Below are 17024 nucleotides of genomic sequence, written 5' to 3'. Positions count from 1 at the left end.
ACCAGGAACTGAAAAAATATAAGTTTAACAGTGGTACACACCTTTGCTCTTCATATGCTTTTTTGAAGGAGTATCACCACCGGATTTTAGTTCAATATTTTCAGGATCTCCACCTTCTTCTTCAATTGCCTGTTGGATAATTATTTAAAAAACCTTGATAAGTAAGTATAATGCATACATCCAGGTGTAGGACACAGAACATTATACTGAAATCTTTATCGAAGGGAATCAGTCACCAGGTTTTTGCTACGTAATAGGAGCAGCACAATGTAGGGACAGAGACCCTTATTGCAGGGATGTGGCATTTACCGATTTGCTTGGTGTCTGAGTAAAATCACTGTTTAATCAGCAGGAGATCATTAGTGGCCTAGTTATGCCGAGCTATGTAGTCCTCCTGCTGTGTAAGCCCCACCCCCACCACTGATGGACATTTTCCTGTGTACACTGTGTATAGGCAGAAAGCTACCAATCAGTGGTGTGGGCAGGTTATACAGAGCTCAGCAGAGAACTGAAAGCTGCAGCTGAGATAACAGGAGTTTTATTAAAAACTGATCCAAGCAGCCCAGTAAGTTATATCACTGAAATCAGGGTCTCTGACTCTACATCATGCGGTACTCATGGAATAGCGAAAATCTGGTGACATTCCTTTAAGGTTATTGATAGCCATACGCCCCTGCATTTAGCCATTTGCTCTAATAGACATGGATGCTTCACCAATCGAGTTATGTTTTATCAATTATGAGAAAGCAATTGCCAGGCCCAGACTCCAAATTGGAGGGATAGAGGGTTCAGCTAGTCCAGGTAACATTTGTTTTGTGTGTTTGGCCATCTCCATTAACCATGTACACTGATGGCATGCCACTAGGTTAAGTCGTGTGACTAGTGAGATCTGACATATGGAAGAAGTTGTGGCAAAACGTCTATTTAGCTTGTGTGCATTTAGACCTATAAAACTGTACCCAATTGGAGGAGGTTCCACTTCACTATCTCCAATATGCAGCCTGATTTACCGCTATTAGGTGCTGGTATGCTACAGAGACATTGCATGGTGGACTTGGAATGCAAAGTGGCATCTAATGATTTTTTACTGAGTCACATGCGATCAACTGCCACAATTGTATCTATCTATGGTGTCGGATCTTTGTTGTTGGTAGCACGAGACTAAAGCTGGAGTCACACAAAGCGACTCACCAGAGATCCCGACAACGATATCAACGTGTCAGGATCGCTGGTGAGCTGTCACACAGACAGCTTCACCAGCGATCAGCACAGCAACGCTGAGCGCGCGGCGTCGCTGTGTTCGTTAGTCACCAGCACGCTGATGCAGGGAGCTGGTAACTAACGTACACATGGGGTATCCAAGGGACGTGCGTCACTTAGATACCAATTGTGTACGTTAGTTGCCAGCTCCCTGCATTAGCGCGCTGGTAACTAACGTACACATCGGGCATCTAAGGAACGCAAGTTCCTTGGATACCCGGTGTACGTTAGTTACCAGCAGATCGCTGGTCTCCCGCCTGTCTCACGCAGCAATGTGTGCTGGCCAGCGACAATAGAAATGTCCAGCGGTTTCCTACAGTGATACCGGCAGGGGGGCCGGTCGCTGATCGCTGTCACACACAGCGATCTCGCTGGTGTGTCACAAAACTTGTGACTCAGCAGCGATCTCGCTAGCGAGATCGCTATGTGTGACGGGGCCTTAACTTGCCGTGGACGTCAATAAATGTTCTACATGACCTGTCGGCCATTTGGCAGTTTTGTTTTTTATTTTATAGTTGTGCGGGTTTTTGGTTATGCAGCATGTCACCAGTTACTGTGTAGCCCAGGCTTTAATGCGAGACCACTGGGTGGGCTCAGACTCTGGGTAAACACCCCTTGGCGGCATCTGCACATGCAGTGCATAGTCTTCAGCTTTCTAAAAGGCAGTTCTCTCATGGCTTGTCATCCATACCATTAAAAAAAAAAAAAAAAAAATCACTTCTGTGTCTAGAATGTTAGGGTATTCGCCATTTTTGAACACAGATTTGCTAGAAGTCGGTTACATCACATACATACACAAGGGTACTCTGGAGGCGAGATCCTCGAGTTTACCTCCCTATAGCTTCCACCACTCCACCTTTAAAAATGTAATGCTCTGCTGCCATTTTAAATTTATTTTTATTTACAAGTCATGCGATTGTCAGACGAATACTGAAATGTAATTTGTGTAAGAGGCCAATTTTATACGTTGTGGTTTTTAGATGCGGATTCCACATTGAAAATTGCAGCAACAGTACAAGTGGGTTCTCCAAAATCTCATCCACACATCACAGCGAGGGAAAAAAAAAAAAAAAAAACACTGAAAATGTTAAGGCTAAGTGCACACGTACCGGAACTCTCGCGGAAATTACCGCGAGAATTCCGGAATTCCAGTCCGCGGGAAAATCGCATTTTAAATTCCCGCGATGTTCCCGCGGAAAAACTAGCATTTTGCAAGCGTATTTAGCTTGCAAAATGCTAGCGTTTTCCAAGCGATCTGTAGCATCGCTTGGAGAACTGATTGACAGGTTGGTCACACTCGTCAAACATGGTCACACGTGTGACCAACTTTTTACTACTGAGGCTGCCTATGCGGCATCAATAGTAAAAGATAGAATGTAAAAAAAAAAAAAAAAAAAAATACTGTTATTCTTACCCTCCGACGTCCCACGCATCCGTTCCCAGTAATCCTTTGCGAAAATGCCCGCGATGACGTCCGTTCTCGCGGGATCAATTCGCGATGACGTCGCGCGAATGACCGCGAGACTTCGCGATCCCGCGAGATTGGACGCCATCGCGGGCATTTTCGCAAAGGATTACTGGGAACGAGAGCGTGAAGAGAAGCGGGAAGACTGCGCGGGACGCCGGAAGGTGACAATAACAATATTTTTTATTTTATAATTCTATTTTTTACAGGGATGTGGTACCCAAAGCCCGGAGGACAGTCTCCTCTCCTCCGGACCGTGGGTACCATCCGCAATTGTTCTGCTTACTTTCCGCATGGTGTGCACAGCCACATGCGGGAAGTAAGCGGAACAATGCATTCCTATGGGTGCGGAATCGCCGCGATTCCGCAAAATAATGAGCATGCTACGTTTACCGCGAAGCGATTCCGCCGCGGTAAAAACCGCAGCATTAGCACAGCATTGCGGAATCCCATAGGAATGCATGGGATGCTTATTTTTCGCGGCAAAATCACGCGGTTAAAACCGCCGCGGAAACGCGAAAAAAACGCCACGTGTGAACTCAGCCTAACAGTGTGGATTGGATGTCTGCAGCGGGGTCTGGTCTGGATTGTCATGGCACATTTCACCCAGTTTTGATCCTGTGCAACGAAATAAGGCAAAACGGATTCATTACAGATTTGGGAGAAAACCCAGAATGGAAACTATCTGTAACGTGTGAACTTAGCCCAGAAACGCACAATAGTCACACATGTTATTAACCCCTTCACCCCCAAGGGTGGTTTGCACGTTCATGACCGGGCCAATTTTTACAATTCTGACCACTGTACCTTTATGAGGTCATAACTCTGGAACGCTTCCATGGATCCCGGTGATTGACATTTTTTTCTCGTGACATATTGTACTTCATGTTAGTGGTAAAATTTCATTCTAATAACTTGCATTTGTGAAAAAAACTGAAATTTGGCGAAAATTTTGAAAATTTCACAATTTTCCAACTTTGAATTTTTATCCCTTAAATCACAGAGATATGGCACCCAAAAAACTTGATAACTAACATTTCCCACATGTTTACTTTACATCAGCACAATTTTGGAACCAAAATTTTTTTTTGTTAGGAAGTTATAAGGGTTAAAAGTTGACCAGCGATTTCTCATTTTTACATCATTTTATTTTTACGGACCACATCACATTTGAAGCCACTTTGAGGGGTCTATATGATAGAAAATACCCAAAAGTGACACCATTCTAAAAACTGCACCCCTTAAGGTGCTCAAAACCACATTCAAGAAGTTTATTAACCCTTTAAGTGCATCACAGGAATTTTTTTGAATATTTAAAAAAAAAATGAACATTAACTTTTTTTCACAAAAAAAATACTTCAGGTTCAATTTTTTTTTATTTTACCAAGGGTAACATGAGAAATTGGACTGCAAAAGTTATTGTGCAATTTGTCCTGAGTACGCCGATACCTGATATGTGGGGGGGGGGGAACGACTGTTTCGATGCATGGCAGAGCTCAGAATGGAAGGAGCGCCGTTTGACTTTTTCAATGCAAAATTGTCTGGAATTCACATCGGACGCCACGTCACGTTTGGAGAGTCCCTGATGTACCTAAACAGTGGAAACCCCCTACAAGTGACCCCATTTTGGAAACCAGACCCCCCAAGGAACTTATCTAGATATGTGGTGAGAACTTTGAACCCCCAAGGGCTTCACAGAAGTTTATAACAAAGCCGTACAATTAAAAAATCATATTTTTTTCCACAAAAATGATCTTTTCACCCTCAATTCTTATTTTTCCAAGGGTAACAGGACCCTAAAAGTTATTGTGCAATTTGTCCTGAGTACGCTAATACCCCACATGTGGGGGTAAACCACTATTTGGGTGCATGGCAGAGCTTGGAAGGGAAGCAGTGCCATTTGACGTTTTGGGCTGGAATTGAGATCGGACACCATGTCGCGATTGGAAAACCCCTGATGTACCAAAACAGTGGAAACCCCCCACAAATGACACCATTTTGTAAACTAGACCCCCCAAGGAACTTATCTAGATGTGTGGTGAGCACTTTGAACCCCCCAGTGCTTCACAGAAGTTTATAACGCCCGGGCATGAAAATAAAAAAATCGTATTTTTTCCACAAACATGATCAATTAGTCCCCAATTTTTTCATTTTCCCAAGGGTAACAGGAGAAATTGGACCCCAAAAGTTGTTGTCCAATTTGTCATGAGTACGCCGACACCCCATATGTGGGAGAAAACTACTGTATGGACACACGTCGGGGCTCGGAAGGGAAGCAGTGACGTTTTGGAATGCAGACTTTGATGGAATGGTCTGCGGGTGTCATGTGCGTTTGGAGAGCCTCTTATGTGCCTAAACTATTGAAACTCTCCACAAGTGACCCCATTTTGGACACTAGACCCCCCACGGAACTTATCTAGATGTGTGGTGAGCACTTTGAACCCCCAAGTGCTTCAGAGAAGTTTATAACGCTCGGACGTGAAAAAAAAAAAATCATTTTTTTCCACAAAAATGATATTTTTGCCCCAAATTTTTTATTTTCCTAAGGGTAACAGGAGAAATTGGACCCCAAAAATTGTTTTGCAATTTGTCCTGAGTAGGCTGATACCCTACATGTGGGGGTAAAACACTGTTTGGGCGCATGGCAGAGCTTGGAAGGGAAGGAGCACCATTTGAGTTTTTCAACGCAGAATTGGCTGGAATTGAGATCAGACGCCATGTTGCGTTTGGAGGAACCCCTGATGTGCCCAAACAGTGGAAACCCCCAATTCTAACTCCAACCCGAACCCCAACACACCCCTAACCCTAATCTCAGCCCTAGCCCTAACCCTAATGGAAAAATGGAAATAAATACATTTTTTTTTATTTTATTATTTTTCCCTAACTAAGGGGGTGATAACGGGGGGTTTGATTTACTATTTATGGCGGTTTTTATTTTTGGCGGCTGTCGCACGCTAAAAGACGCTTTTTATTGTAAAAATAGTTTTTGCATCACCACATATTGAGAGCTATAATTTTTCCGTATTTTGACCCACTGAGTCATGTGAGGTCTTATTTTTTGTGGGACGAGTTGACGTTTTTATTGGTACCATTTTCGGGCACGTGACATTTTTTGATCGCTTTTTATTGCGATTTTTGGGACGCAGAATGAACAAAAACCAGCGTTTCATGAATTTCTTTTGGGGGGGTGCGTTTACACCGTTCCGCGTGCGGTAAAATTGATAAAGCGGTTTTATTCTTCGGGTCAGTACAGTTACAGCGATACCTCATTTAGGTCTTTTTTTATGTTTTGTCGGTTTTATGCAATGAAAACTATTTTATATAAAAAATAATTATTTTTGCATCGCTTTATTCTGCGAGCTATAACTATTTTTTTGCTGATGACGCTGTATGGCGGCTCGTTTTTTGCGGGACAAGATGTTTACCATGGCGGTACCATGGATACTTATATGCGTCTTTTTGATCGCTCGTTATTACACTATTTGTTTGGCGGTATGATAAATCATTTTTTGCTTCGTTTTTTATTTTTTAAGGGGTTCGCTAAAGGGGTTAACTAATGGGACAGTTTTATAGGGCGGGTCGTTACGGACGCGGCGATACCTAATATGTGTACTTTTGTTTTGTTTTTTTCAAAAAATGGATTTATTTGGGGGGGAATATATATTTTTTTTTGTAATTTGGCGATTTTTTAAATTATTTTAACACTTTTTTTTTTTACTTTATTAAATAGTCCCAGGTGGGACATCACTGATCTGTCACATCACAGATCACTGTGACAGATCAGCGATCTGTCACAGGCAGTGCACAAGGCTTCCTCATGCCTGCGCTTTGCAGGGACTGAGGAAGACAGCTTCCTGCAGGCCCCCGAAGGCCCCCGTCACCATCTTGGATTCGGGGGCCTGCAGGAAAGGAGCCCCCGGCAGCAGCGCTGCACATTGCGCTGCCGTGGGGGGCTCAGGGAAGCACGGAGGGAGCCCCCTCCCTGCCGATGCTTCCCTTTAACCCCCGGTACACCGCAATCATGTTTGATCGCGGTATGCAAGGGGTTAACGTGTCGGGGGCGGTCTGTGACCGCCCCTGACACATTTTGCCGGGTGTCAGCTGTGATGATCAGCTGACACCCGGCCACGATCAGCAGCGCTCACCACGTGGGCGCCGCTGATCGCGGTAGACATACTATCCCGTCAGGCCCGGGTCCCATGGACGCGATAGTACGTCTAATGTCAGGAAGGGGTTAACTCCTTTCCTACAATGGACGTAATATTCCGTCCATGTGACCTGGGACCTAATTCCCATGGACAGAATATTACATCATAGCGATCAGCGGCACCCACGTGGTGAGCGCAGCTGACCGCGGCCAGGTGTCAGCTGATTATCACAGCTGACACCCGGCACAATGTGTCAGGGGCGGTCACGGACCGCCCCCGACACGTTAACCCCTGGCACACCGCAATCAAACACGATCGCGGTGTACCGGGGGTTTAAGAGAAGCATAGGCAGGGAGGGGGCTTCCCTCCGTGCTTCCCTGAGCCCCCCACAGCAGCGCAGGGAGCTGGCTTCCTCATGCCTGCAAAGCGCAGGCAAGGAGGAAGCCTGTGTAGTGCCTGTGACAGATTGCTGATCGGTCACAGCAATCTGTGATGTGACAGATCAGCGATCTGTCACAGGACAGTGATGTCCCACCTGGGGCAAAGTAATAGTTTAAAAAAATATATATATATTTAAAAAAAAAAAAAAAAAAAACCGCTAAATAAAAAAAATTCCCTAATTTTTTTATTTCCAAAAAATGAATTTAAGTACACATATTTGGTATCGCCGCGTCCGTAACGACCCGCCCTATAAAACTGTCCCATTAGTTAACCCCTTTAGCAAACCCCTTAAAAATAAAAAACGAAACAAAAAATAATGATTTATCATCATACTGCCGAACAAAATGTGCAATAACGCGCGATCAAAAAGACTCAAATATCCATGGTACCGCTGAAAACGTCATCTTGTCCCGCAAAAAACGAGCCGCCATACAGCATCATCAGCGGAAAAAATAAGTTATAGCTTGCAGTATAAAGCGATGCAAAAATATTTTATATAAAATTGTTTTCATTGCATAAAAGCGCCAAAACATAAAAAAAGACATAAATGAGGTATCGCTGTAACCGTACTGACCCGAAGAATAAAACCGCTTTATCAATTTTACCGCACGCGGAACGGTGTAAGCGCACCCCCCAAAAGAAAGAAATGAAACTATGGTCTTTGTTCATTCTGCGTATCAAAAATCAGAACAAAAAGCGATCAAAAGAGGTCACGTGCCCGAAAACGATACCAATAAAAACGTCAACTCGTCCCGCAAAAAAGACCTCACATGACTCAGTGGGTCAAAATATGAAAAAATTATAGCTCTCAATATGTGATTAGTGTTGAGCATTTCGATACCGCAAATATCGGGTAGCGGCCGATATTTGCGGAATCGGAATTCCGATATGGAGTTCCGATACTTTTAGCATATCAAACACCAGAATCTGAAATTCCCATAATGCTATGAGGCAGTTTGATTTGATTCAGCCAATGAGGAATCCTCAGAAGTGTGGGCACATCCTGTTAGGCATGTAGGCATGTTAACCAATGGCATGGCTGTGATTGGCCGCTGAAATGATGTCATGATGCACTATAAAAGCCGCCGCCATTTAGGGTTCACTCTGCTGTGAATTCAGTTAGGGACAGGCTGTTCAAGACTCTGAGGGACAGTTAGAGATAGCGATTTGCTATATAATATTGTGCTTTACCCAGGCTACATTATCAATCACTGTAGCTTTCTTTTGCCTTGCAGCGCTGTTCACAGCTGTCTGCTAGGTCTGTGTCTGTGTAAGTGCAGCTCACGCTGTACTGTGTCCTGCAGCAACCTCTGGTTGTAGGCCGCTCAGCGTGCGTCACTGCCTCATACATATTTATTTTTGTTTTATTGCTGCTCATTTTTCATTAAATTCTCCTATTAGTGTGAATCCATCCGTATCAATCTACACTGGTTGCAAACACTAAAGGAGTAGACAGCGGAGCCTTTCTGCAGCCTTTCAGTGCTAGTGCCCAGTTCTCTGCACTGTTCACGGCTGTCTGAGCGCAGCATACGTTGTAGTGTGTTCTGCAGCCACCTCTGGTTGTAGTCCGCTCAGCGTGCGTCACTGCCTCACACATTGTCCTTTTTTCCTGATTTTTTTCTACTATTAGTGTGCATACATCCGTATCCATCTACATTGGTTGGTTGCAAACACTATATAGGAGTGGATAGAGGAGCCGTTTTTTTGCTGGCTTGTGCCCTGCAGCCGCAGCCAGATTAGTATTAGCCTATTTTTTGGAGACTCATCTATTGCATTGTAGGTTACCTTCCTGCATTGTAATACCTCCAAAAAGTTTGTGATACTATCGCTTTCACATCTTTTGTCACATCCTTTTAAAAAAAAAAAAAAAACACGTAAAGTTCACCAAACGCTCCACTTGACAGTTGTGTAGGCCACATTAGCTCATATTAAAGTGTAGTCCACACTCTATAAAATTAGTGTTTCTTATACCTGTTAGCAGCTGTTCAGGAATAAGTACACTAAGCCCCCCCGTTGTATTTTTCTGCCTATCTTTATCAGTCTACCAAGATGAAGAAGGCAGGAAGTAAGGGGCGTGGAGTTTCAGCAGGGAGAGGACATGGGGATTCTGTGCCTGCTGTGGGCACTAGTGACTCAGCATCCCCCAGTTTTACCAGGCAACAGTCCTTTATGCGCAGCTTTGTAGGACCTCACCGTACCCCACTGCTGCGGGACGGAACAAATTGAAGCCGTTGTCGGATGGATGGCAGCTAACGCATCGACTTCAATTACTTCCACATTCTCTCAGTGGCCAGAGCACTGCAGAACAAACATCTGTTTCTTCACCACCTGCCAAATTGCCCAGGCAGTCAGAGAGCCCTGGATAGGAGCCATCTCTACTTCTGTTCTCTGAATCTCTTGGCTTGGAAAGAGGGGGCCAGCCAAGCAGCATTCTAGAATGTGAAGAGGGAGTATGCAGTGATGTGCAACTGCTTTATCCCTCTGAATCTGAAGAGGCGGATGGGCCAGTGCCTATGGTCAGCACACCTTAGTACGCATCAGATGATGAGACTCAGGTGACACTTTCTGGTGCATACTGTGCTGGCGAGACTACCCAGGAGAAGCAGGTGTTTGAAGAGGGGAGTGTAGATGAGGTCCTTGACCCATCAAGGCGTGAGGAACAGGAAGGTGGTTGGAGCAGCTCTGAGGAAAAGATTCCCAAATGGCCAAAACAGGAGGGAGAGGGAGGGGGCAGACTTGGTTGCCTGTAGCCTCCACTTCGGCACCCGTTAGGAGCATTCCTCTTCCAAAACCCAAAACTGGCACTCCCAGGACTTGCAGTGCGTGGTCCTTTTTTGACACAGTTGCAGATGACATTTGCTTTGTCAAATGCAAACTGTGTAATCAGAAAGTCAAAAGAGGGAAAAGTGTCAGCAAACTCAATACCACAAATATGTGGAAACATGTGCGGACCAAGCACGTGGTGGAGTTACTAAGACACACTGAAGACGTAGGCCAACCTACAGCACCACCTACCACCTCTTCAGCTCGTGTTGTAGCCTCTTCCTCCAGCTCTCACACAGCTGGTTCGGCTTCCTCAAAGGATCGACATGGAAGAACCTCTGGCACTGTTGTCCAGAGACCCAGACACATTCCACCCACAGCACCACGTTCCCTGTCATCCTCACACTCCCAGGCTACTCTACAGCCATCGGTAGCACAGGCATGGGAGAAAAGGCGGCCATACTCGGCAAACCATCCCCGAGCACAGGCTCTGAATGCTGGCATTGCAAAACTACTGGCCCTTGAAATGCTCTCATTCAGGCTGGTGGAGACTGACACCTTCCGTAACTTCATGGCATTGGCAGTCCCACAATACATCGTGCCCAGCCGCTTTTATTTCAGCAGGCAAGCCGTCCTTGCCCTGCAAAAGCATGTGGAGGGAAAAATTAAACATGCGCTACTAAACGCCGTCAGTAGCAAGGTCCACCTGACCACCGATGCGTGGACCAGTAACCATGGACAGGGATGATACGTTTCCCTCACTGCCCATTGGGTCAATGTTGTGGTGCCGGTTACAGATCTTGAGAGTGGCGCTGTACGTGTTCTGCCAACTCCAAAGTTTGCAGGAATCCAGTCTGTACACAATGACTCCTCCTCATACTCCAGTTCCTCAGAATCCGTGCTGCCGGAGCCTGTTACGACCGATATGAGCACAGCCGTGGCCAAACGTCAACAGGCCGTACTGAAATTAATTTCTTTGGGGAATCGAAGCCACACAGCGCAGGAGCTCTGGAATGCCATTAAGCAGGAGAGCGACGTGTGGTTTGTGCCAGCGAATCTCCAGCCAGGCTTGCTAGTGTGTGACAATGGCCGAAATCTGGTGGCAGCTCTGGGCCTAGGCAACCTCACTCACATCCCATGTCTGGCACATGTGCTCAACTTGGTCGTGCAGAGCTTTCTGAGGGACTATCCGAATCTTGATGCACTGCTGCACAAGGTCCGCGGAGTGCGCTCACTTGCGGCGTTCCAGCACGGCAAGATCGCGCATTGCAGCTCTGCAGCGCCGATTCCGCCTTCCGGAACATCGCATCATATGTGACCTACCCACCAGGTGGAATTCAACGTTACATATGTTGGAGCAGTAGTGTGAGCAGCAGGCAGCAGTAATGGAGTACCAGCTGCATCAGGCGCAAACAAGTCGCACTACGCGCCGGTCACACTCCAGCACCACTGAGTGGGCCTCTATGAATGACATCTGCCACGTTTTGCGTGCCTTCGATGATTCCACGCTGATGGCGAGTGCAGATGATGAACTAGTCAGCATGACTGTCCGCCTTATCTGCCTGCTTCAAAAAACACTGCAAGCACTAAGGGAGGAGGTTTTGGAAGAGGTGGAGGATGAGGAGTCACAAATGCCATCTGATTCTGGACAGTCTGCGCAACGAGGTTCCTCACAAAGGCGTAGGCAGGGGACACTTTGTGAGGAGGATGAGGAGGAGTCAATGGAGGAGGAAGACATCTCTCCAGAGGAGGGAGGTAAACAATGCTCTAGTAGTCAGTATGTACAGGAGGGTGGGGTGATGCAGAGCAGGCAGAGATGACGCCTCAAGCAGGGGACAGCGTTTCTTGGGAAGTTTGGAGTCTGCAGCACATGGTTGATTTCATGCTGCAGTGGCTGAGAAACGACCACCGCATCACCCACATTCTCAACACGGCTGATTATTGGGTGTACACCCTCCTAGATCCTCTCTACCTGGACAACTTAAAAAGCCTCATAACACAGTTGAACCGGGAGCTTAAAATGCGGGAGTACCAAGACACACTGGTGCAGTCCATGTTTTCCATTCCACCCGACAGCAGTGCTGCTAGTGCTTTACAAAGCAGCTCTGTGCGTCGAGGCAGTGGAGGAAGCTTTGCACAAAGAGGGAGCAGAGGCAGCACCTCAGCACAAGGCAAGACCAGTATGGCCCAAATGTGGCAAAGTTTTGTGTGCCCGCCACAAATGTCTACACCATCACAGACTGCTCCAGTCAGCAGGAGGCAACGTTTCCGTCAGATGGTGAGAGACTACATGTCTTGCCCTCTCAGTGTACTCCCAGACGCCTCTTCCCCCTTCAAGTTTTGGGTCTCTAAGCTGGATACATGGCCAGAGCTTAGCCAGTATGCATTGGAGGTGCTGGCTTGCCCTGCTGCTAGTGTATTATCGGAACGAGTCTTTAGTGCCGCAGGTGATGTACTAACAGACCGTCGCACGCGACTATCCTCCGATAACGTTGACCAGCTTACTTTTCTGAAAATTTACAAGGCCTGGATCTCGCCAGAATTTGCCAGTCCTCTTCCAGAATAAATTGGTTGGCAACAGTATCCAGGTCTCCTGTTGTGTTCATGTTTCTACCACCTGAACTGTAATCCCTGGGCTCCAACACCGCCAGTTGTTGCTCAGAAGTGTGTTAGTGGGGTTCAGTAACGCCAGCTGCTCCCCTGCTGTGTCCCCGACAATATCTCCTGCTCCCTCCACATTCAAACTAAATCAGATTTTACACTTGCTCCAAGTAGGCCTCAGCCTACTCCATGAATGACCCTGGGCTCCAACATCGCCAGTTGTTGCTCAGAAGTACCCTCTGCACAGAGAAAAACACTAGCTCCTGTGTTAGTGGGGTTCAGTAACGCCAGCTGCTCCCCTGCTGTGTGTCCGGCAAAGTCTCCTGCTGCCTCCACATTCAAACTACATCAGATAGAAAACTTGCTCCAAGTAGGCCTCAGCCTAAACCCTGATTGAACCTGGGGTCCAACACCACCAGTTGTTGCTCAGAAGTGCAGTCTGCACAGTCAACATATGCTCCAGTGTTATTGGGGTTCAGAAATGTCATGTGATCCCCAGCTGTGTGTCCGGCAATTTCTCCTGCTCTGTCCACACTCACACAACTACAGATTTTAAACTTGCTCCAATTAGGCCTCTGTCTCCACTCTGTTTGTAGTATTTTCCCTGGGTTCCAGCACCGCCAGCTGTTTCCCGGCATTGTCTTTGGCACAGGTACTCCCTCCTGCCCAGCCTGGTTCCAGCACGCCTGCTGTTACCGGGTAGTGTCAATGTCACTTTGCCACCAATACGTTGTCCTGTCGTATTGCGGTCAGGTTAGCCGAGTCTATGGTGCCTGCAGTTTATGGGCTTCCTATGTGGGCTGCGGGATCTGGCAACAAAGGCTGGTTCCGTAGTGCCAATAGTACAAGCACCCCCTGTAGGACTGTGGGTTTCGGTAACTGCGGCCGGCTCGCGGCCTTGCAACTTTGTTTTTCATGGGTACCTTCTGCTACCCATCCGGGTTCCAGTACCGTCAGCTGGTTCTCGGCAGTGCCTTTGGCTTAGGTGTCTCCTTCTCGTTATCCGAGTTCCAGCAACGTCTGCTGGTCCTTGGTAGTGCTTTCTAGCACAGGTACCTCCTGCTTAGTAACCAGGTTCCAGCACCGTCAGCTGGTCTTCGGTAGTGCCATTGGCTCGTTCCTTCTGCTACCCATCCCGTTCCAGTACTGTCAGCTGGTTCTCTGCAGTTCCTCAGCCTTCTTGTACCTTCTGCTACATTTCCAAGTTCAAGCTTTTGGAAATGGTTTTTGGTTATCACTCTGGATTCTCCCTGACGACGACCCCGAACAAGACCAAAAAGATGACCCTGAAGATGACCAAGAGGACAAAGAACATGAAGACAACCACCAAGAAGCAGAAGGGGGAAGAAGGTGGACCCAGGCAACTATAGTCCGGTGTGTTGTGATTGAGTCACCGAAGACGAAAAAACAAAAACAAGCTCAGCCCAGAAAATCAGAGGTTGGAAACTAGCGGATTGCAGACCCCTAATCCTATCACACAACTAGCAGTAGCCGTGGAGTGTTCCTACGGTGATCCTAGACACCATGTCACAGCCGGAGATCTACATAAGCCTAAAGAGAGAAAAGGGAAAAACTGACTTCCCCAGAGCAGACCCCAAAGAAATAGGCAGCCCCCAAAATATAATGACGGTGAAGCATGATGAAAACACTAACACAAATAGAAAGATAGGTTGAGCAAACGATGGGGCCCAAGCTCACTAAAAAGGGCAGGACAGAAAAGCTGCTGTCTGCAATCCGAGAAAACCCTGCTAAAAATAATACCAACACAACGGATAAGCAAAAAGGACCCTGAAGTCACTAGACTTCAAACCCTATATCAGCACTCAGAATATTCTGGAAGCAGAGCAAAAGAGAACACTGATCAAGGAAAAAGAATCCAGCACACCCCCGGGCCGGGGATGGCTGAACTCCAAAAAACAAGGTAAACAAAACCAAAACTAATAAGTTCAATAGCAGAGCAAAAACTTATCTTTGGGAAGCAGGAATCAGACTGGTCTCCAAGAATCCAGCAGAGAAATCACCAGCGACTCAGAAGGGCGTCGGCTGCCTTATATCCAGTCTGAGGCTGTGTGCACACGCTGCGGATTTTGCTGCGGTTCCGCAGTGGTTTGGGCCGCTGTGGTCCCGCAGCAGTTTTTGCTGCGGTGTACAGTACCATGATTCCCTATGGGAATAAAAAACCGCAGTGCAGATGGTGCGGAATTTTCCGCGCGGATTATCTGCGGTTTTCAATCCGCAGAAAGAATTGACATGTCAATTTTTTCTGCGGATTCTGCTGCGGTTTGCCATCTCCTCCATTGAGATGAAAAACCGCAGGGCAAAACCGCAGGTATTTTGACATGCGGTTTCACCTGTGGAGTTTACAAAATTTGCGCGGATGAATCCGCACCTAATCCGCAGCGTGTGCACACAGCCTGAAGCTCCAGTTACCCAGTCACCATCCACCTGATCAGGTGTTTGGTTTCTTTCATCAAAATCAGTCTCACTACCTTCCTTCACCAGAAGAGGGAGATCCTCGGACACAAAAGATGAATGAACAGATGAGCTCACAACACCGGTGAGTCTGACTTCTATACCAGGAAAGATCTTTGAACAAATTATTAAACATGTATGTCAGTACCTGGATAAGAATGAAGTGATTAAACAGTCAGCATGGGTTTGTAACTAATAACTTAATTTCCTTCTATGACGGACTCACTGATTGGGTGGATCAAGGAAATGCTGTAGATATAGTATATCTTGACTTCAGCAAAGCATGTGACAAGGTATCTCATACAATCCTTATTGAAAAAATGACTAAGTATGGAATGGACAAGGCAACTGTTAGGTGGATTCAAAACTGGCTTAGTGATCGGACCCAAAGAGTGGTTGTAAATGGCTGCACATCCAGTTGGAAGAATGTCTCAAGTGGGGTACCACAGGGCTCTGTCCTGGGCCCTGTACTGTTCAACATCTTTATCAACGATTTAGATGAAGAAATTGAGGGTAAACTGATTAAATTTGCTGATGACACAAAGCTAGGAGGGATAGCTAATACTAGAGAAGAGAGAGAGAGGATTCAAAAAGATATAAACTAGAGTAGTGGGCAGCAACTAACAGAATGGTTTTTAACAGGGAAAAATGCAAAGTAATACATCTGGGCAATAAAAATGAAAAAAGCATATACAGAATGGGAGGAATACGGACTGCAACAGCACATGTGAAAAAGACTTGGGCATACTAATAGATCACAGACTGAATATGCGTCAACAGTGTGATGCAGCAGCAAAAAAGGCAAATGCAATTCTAGGATGCATTAATAGAAGCATACAGTCTAGATCACGCGGTCATTATTTCCCTCTACTCCTCTTTGGTCAGACCTCATCTGGAATATTGTGTCCAGTTTTGGGCACCACATTTTAAAAAAAGACCAACAAACTGGAGCAAGTTCAGAAAAGAGCGACTAGAATGGTGACCGGTCTGCATGTCTTATGAGGAAAGGTTGCAGGATTTGGGAATGTTTAGTTTGCAAAAGAGAAGACTGAGATGAGACTTAATAGCTGTCTACAAATATCTAAAGGGCTGTCACATTGTAGAAGGATCATCTTTATTCTTATTTGCACAAGGAAAGACTAGAAGCAATGGGATGAAACTGAATGGGAGGAGACACAGATTAGATATTAGAAAAAACTTTTTGACTGTGATCAATGAGTGGAACAGGCTGCCACGAGAAGTGGTGAGTTCTCCTTCAATGGAAGTCTTCAAAGAGAGGCTGGACAGACATCTGACTGGGATGATTTAGCGAATCCTGCTTTCAGCAGGGGGTTGGACCAGATGGCCCAGGAGGTCCCTTCCAACTCTACAATTCTATGATTCTAAGACCCAAAAGCCGAAGACCCAAAAGCCGAGCAAAAGATAAGCAGAAGACGACTAAGCAGTGTATGGGGGCGAGTCCGTTCCACCAAGTGGTGCCCCTGGAAAATGCCTGCTGCTGCAGGCCAAACTGAACGTGGACAAATCCTGTTGTAAATCTTTTGTGACAGGCAGAACGGAAGGTGTAATCTTCAAACCTTTATAGATAACAACTACAGGAATGACTGTCACAAATAAGAATATGATGAAGAAGAATAGGAAGATGAAGAAGTAGAATGAAGAATAAAAGTTGAATAAGAATATGAAGAATGTAAAAAAAAAAAAAAAAAAAAAAAAAAAAAAAGAATAGGAATAAGGTGAAGGTGAATAAGGTGAAGAAGTTGATGTAAAAGATGCTGCTGCTGCGGATCATGAAGGAGAAAGTGTGGGAGAGGTAAAAAAGGCGAAGAGCATGGAAGTAGTGAAACATACATATATGACAAAATATATAAAAG

The 17024-nt window shown here is 46.0% G+C and overlaps 1 protein-coding gene across 3 annotated transcripts in view; it reads right to left on the bottom strand.

Moving 5' to 3' along the window:
* SLTM (SAFB like transcription modulator) overlaps window positions 1–17024 on the bottom strand; it is a 137620-nt gene that overhangs the window by 73234 nt on the left and 47362 nt on the right. For all 3 annotated transcript variants that reach the window (XM_073586965.1, XM_073586967.1, XM_073586966.1), the window contains exon 2: window positions 42–129. In XM_073586965.1, coding sequence (XP_073443066.1) covers window positions 42–129 — 88 coding nt within the window. The remainder of the gene's footprint in view (window positions 1–41; window positions 130–17024) is intronic.

Source organism: Dendrobates tinctorius, unplaced genomic scaffold (assembly GCF_039654945.1).
Source record: "Dendrobates tinctorius isolate UK_male_01 unplaced genomic scaffold, ASM3965494v1 ptg000097l, whole genome shotgun sequence".
In the NCBI taxonomy this organism is placed as follows: Eukaryota; Metazoa; Chordata; class Amphibia; order Anura; family Dendrobatidae; genus Dendrobates; species Dendrobates tinctorius.
Note: the sequence above shows the minus strand (reverse complement) of the source record. Positions and strands in the feature narration are given on the sequence as shown.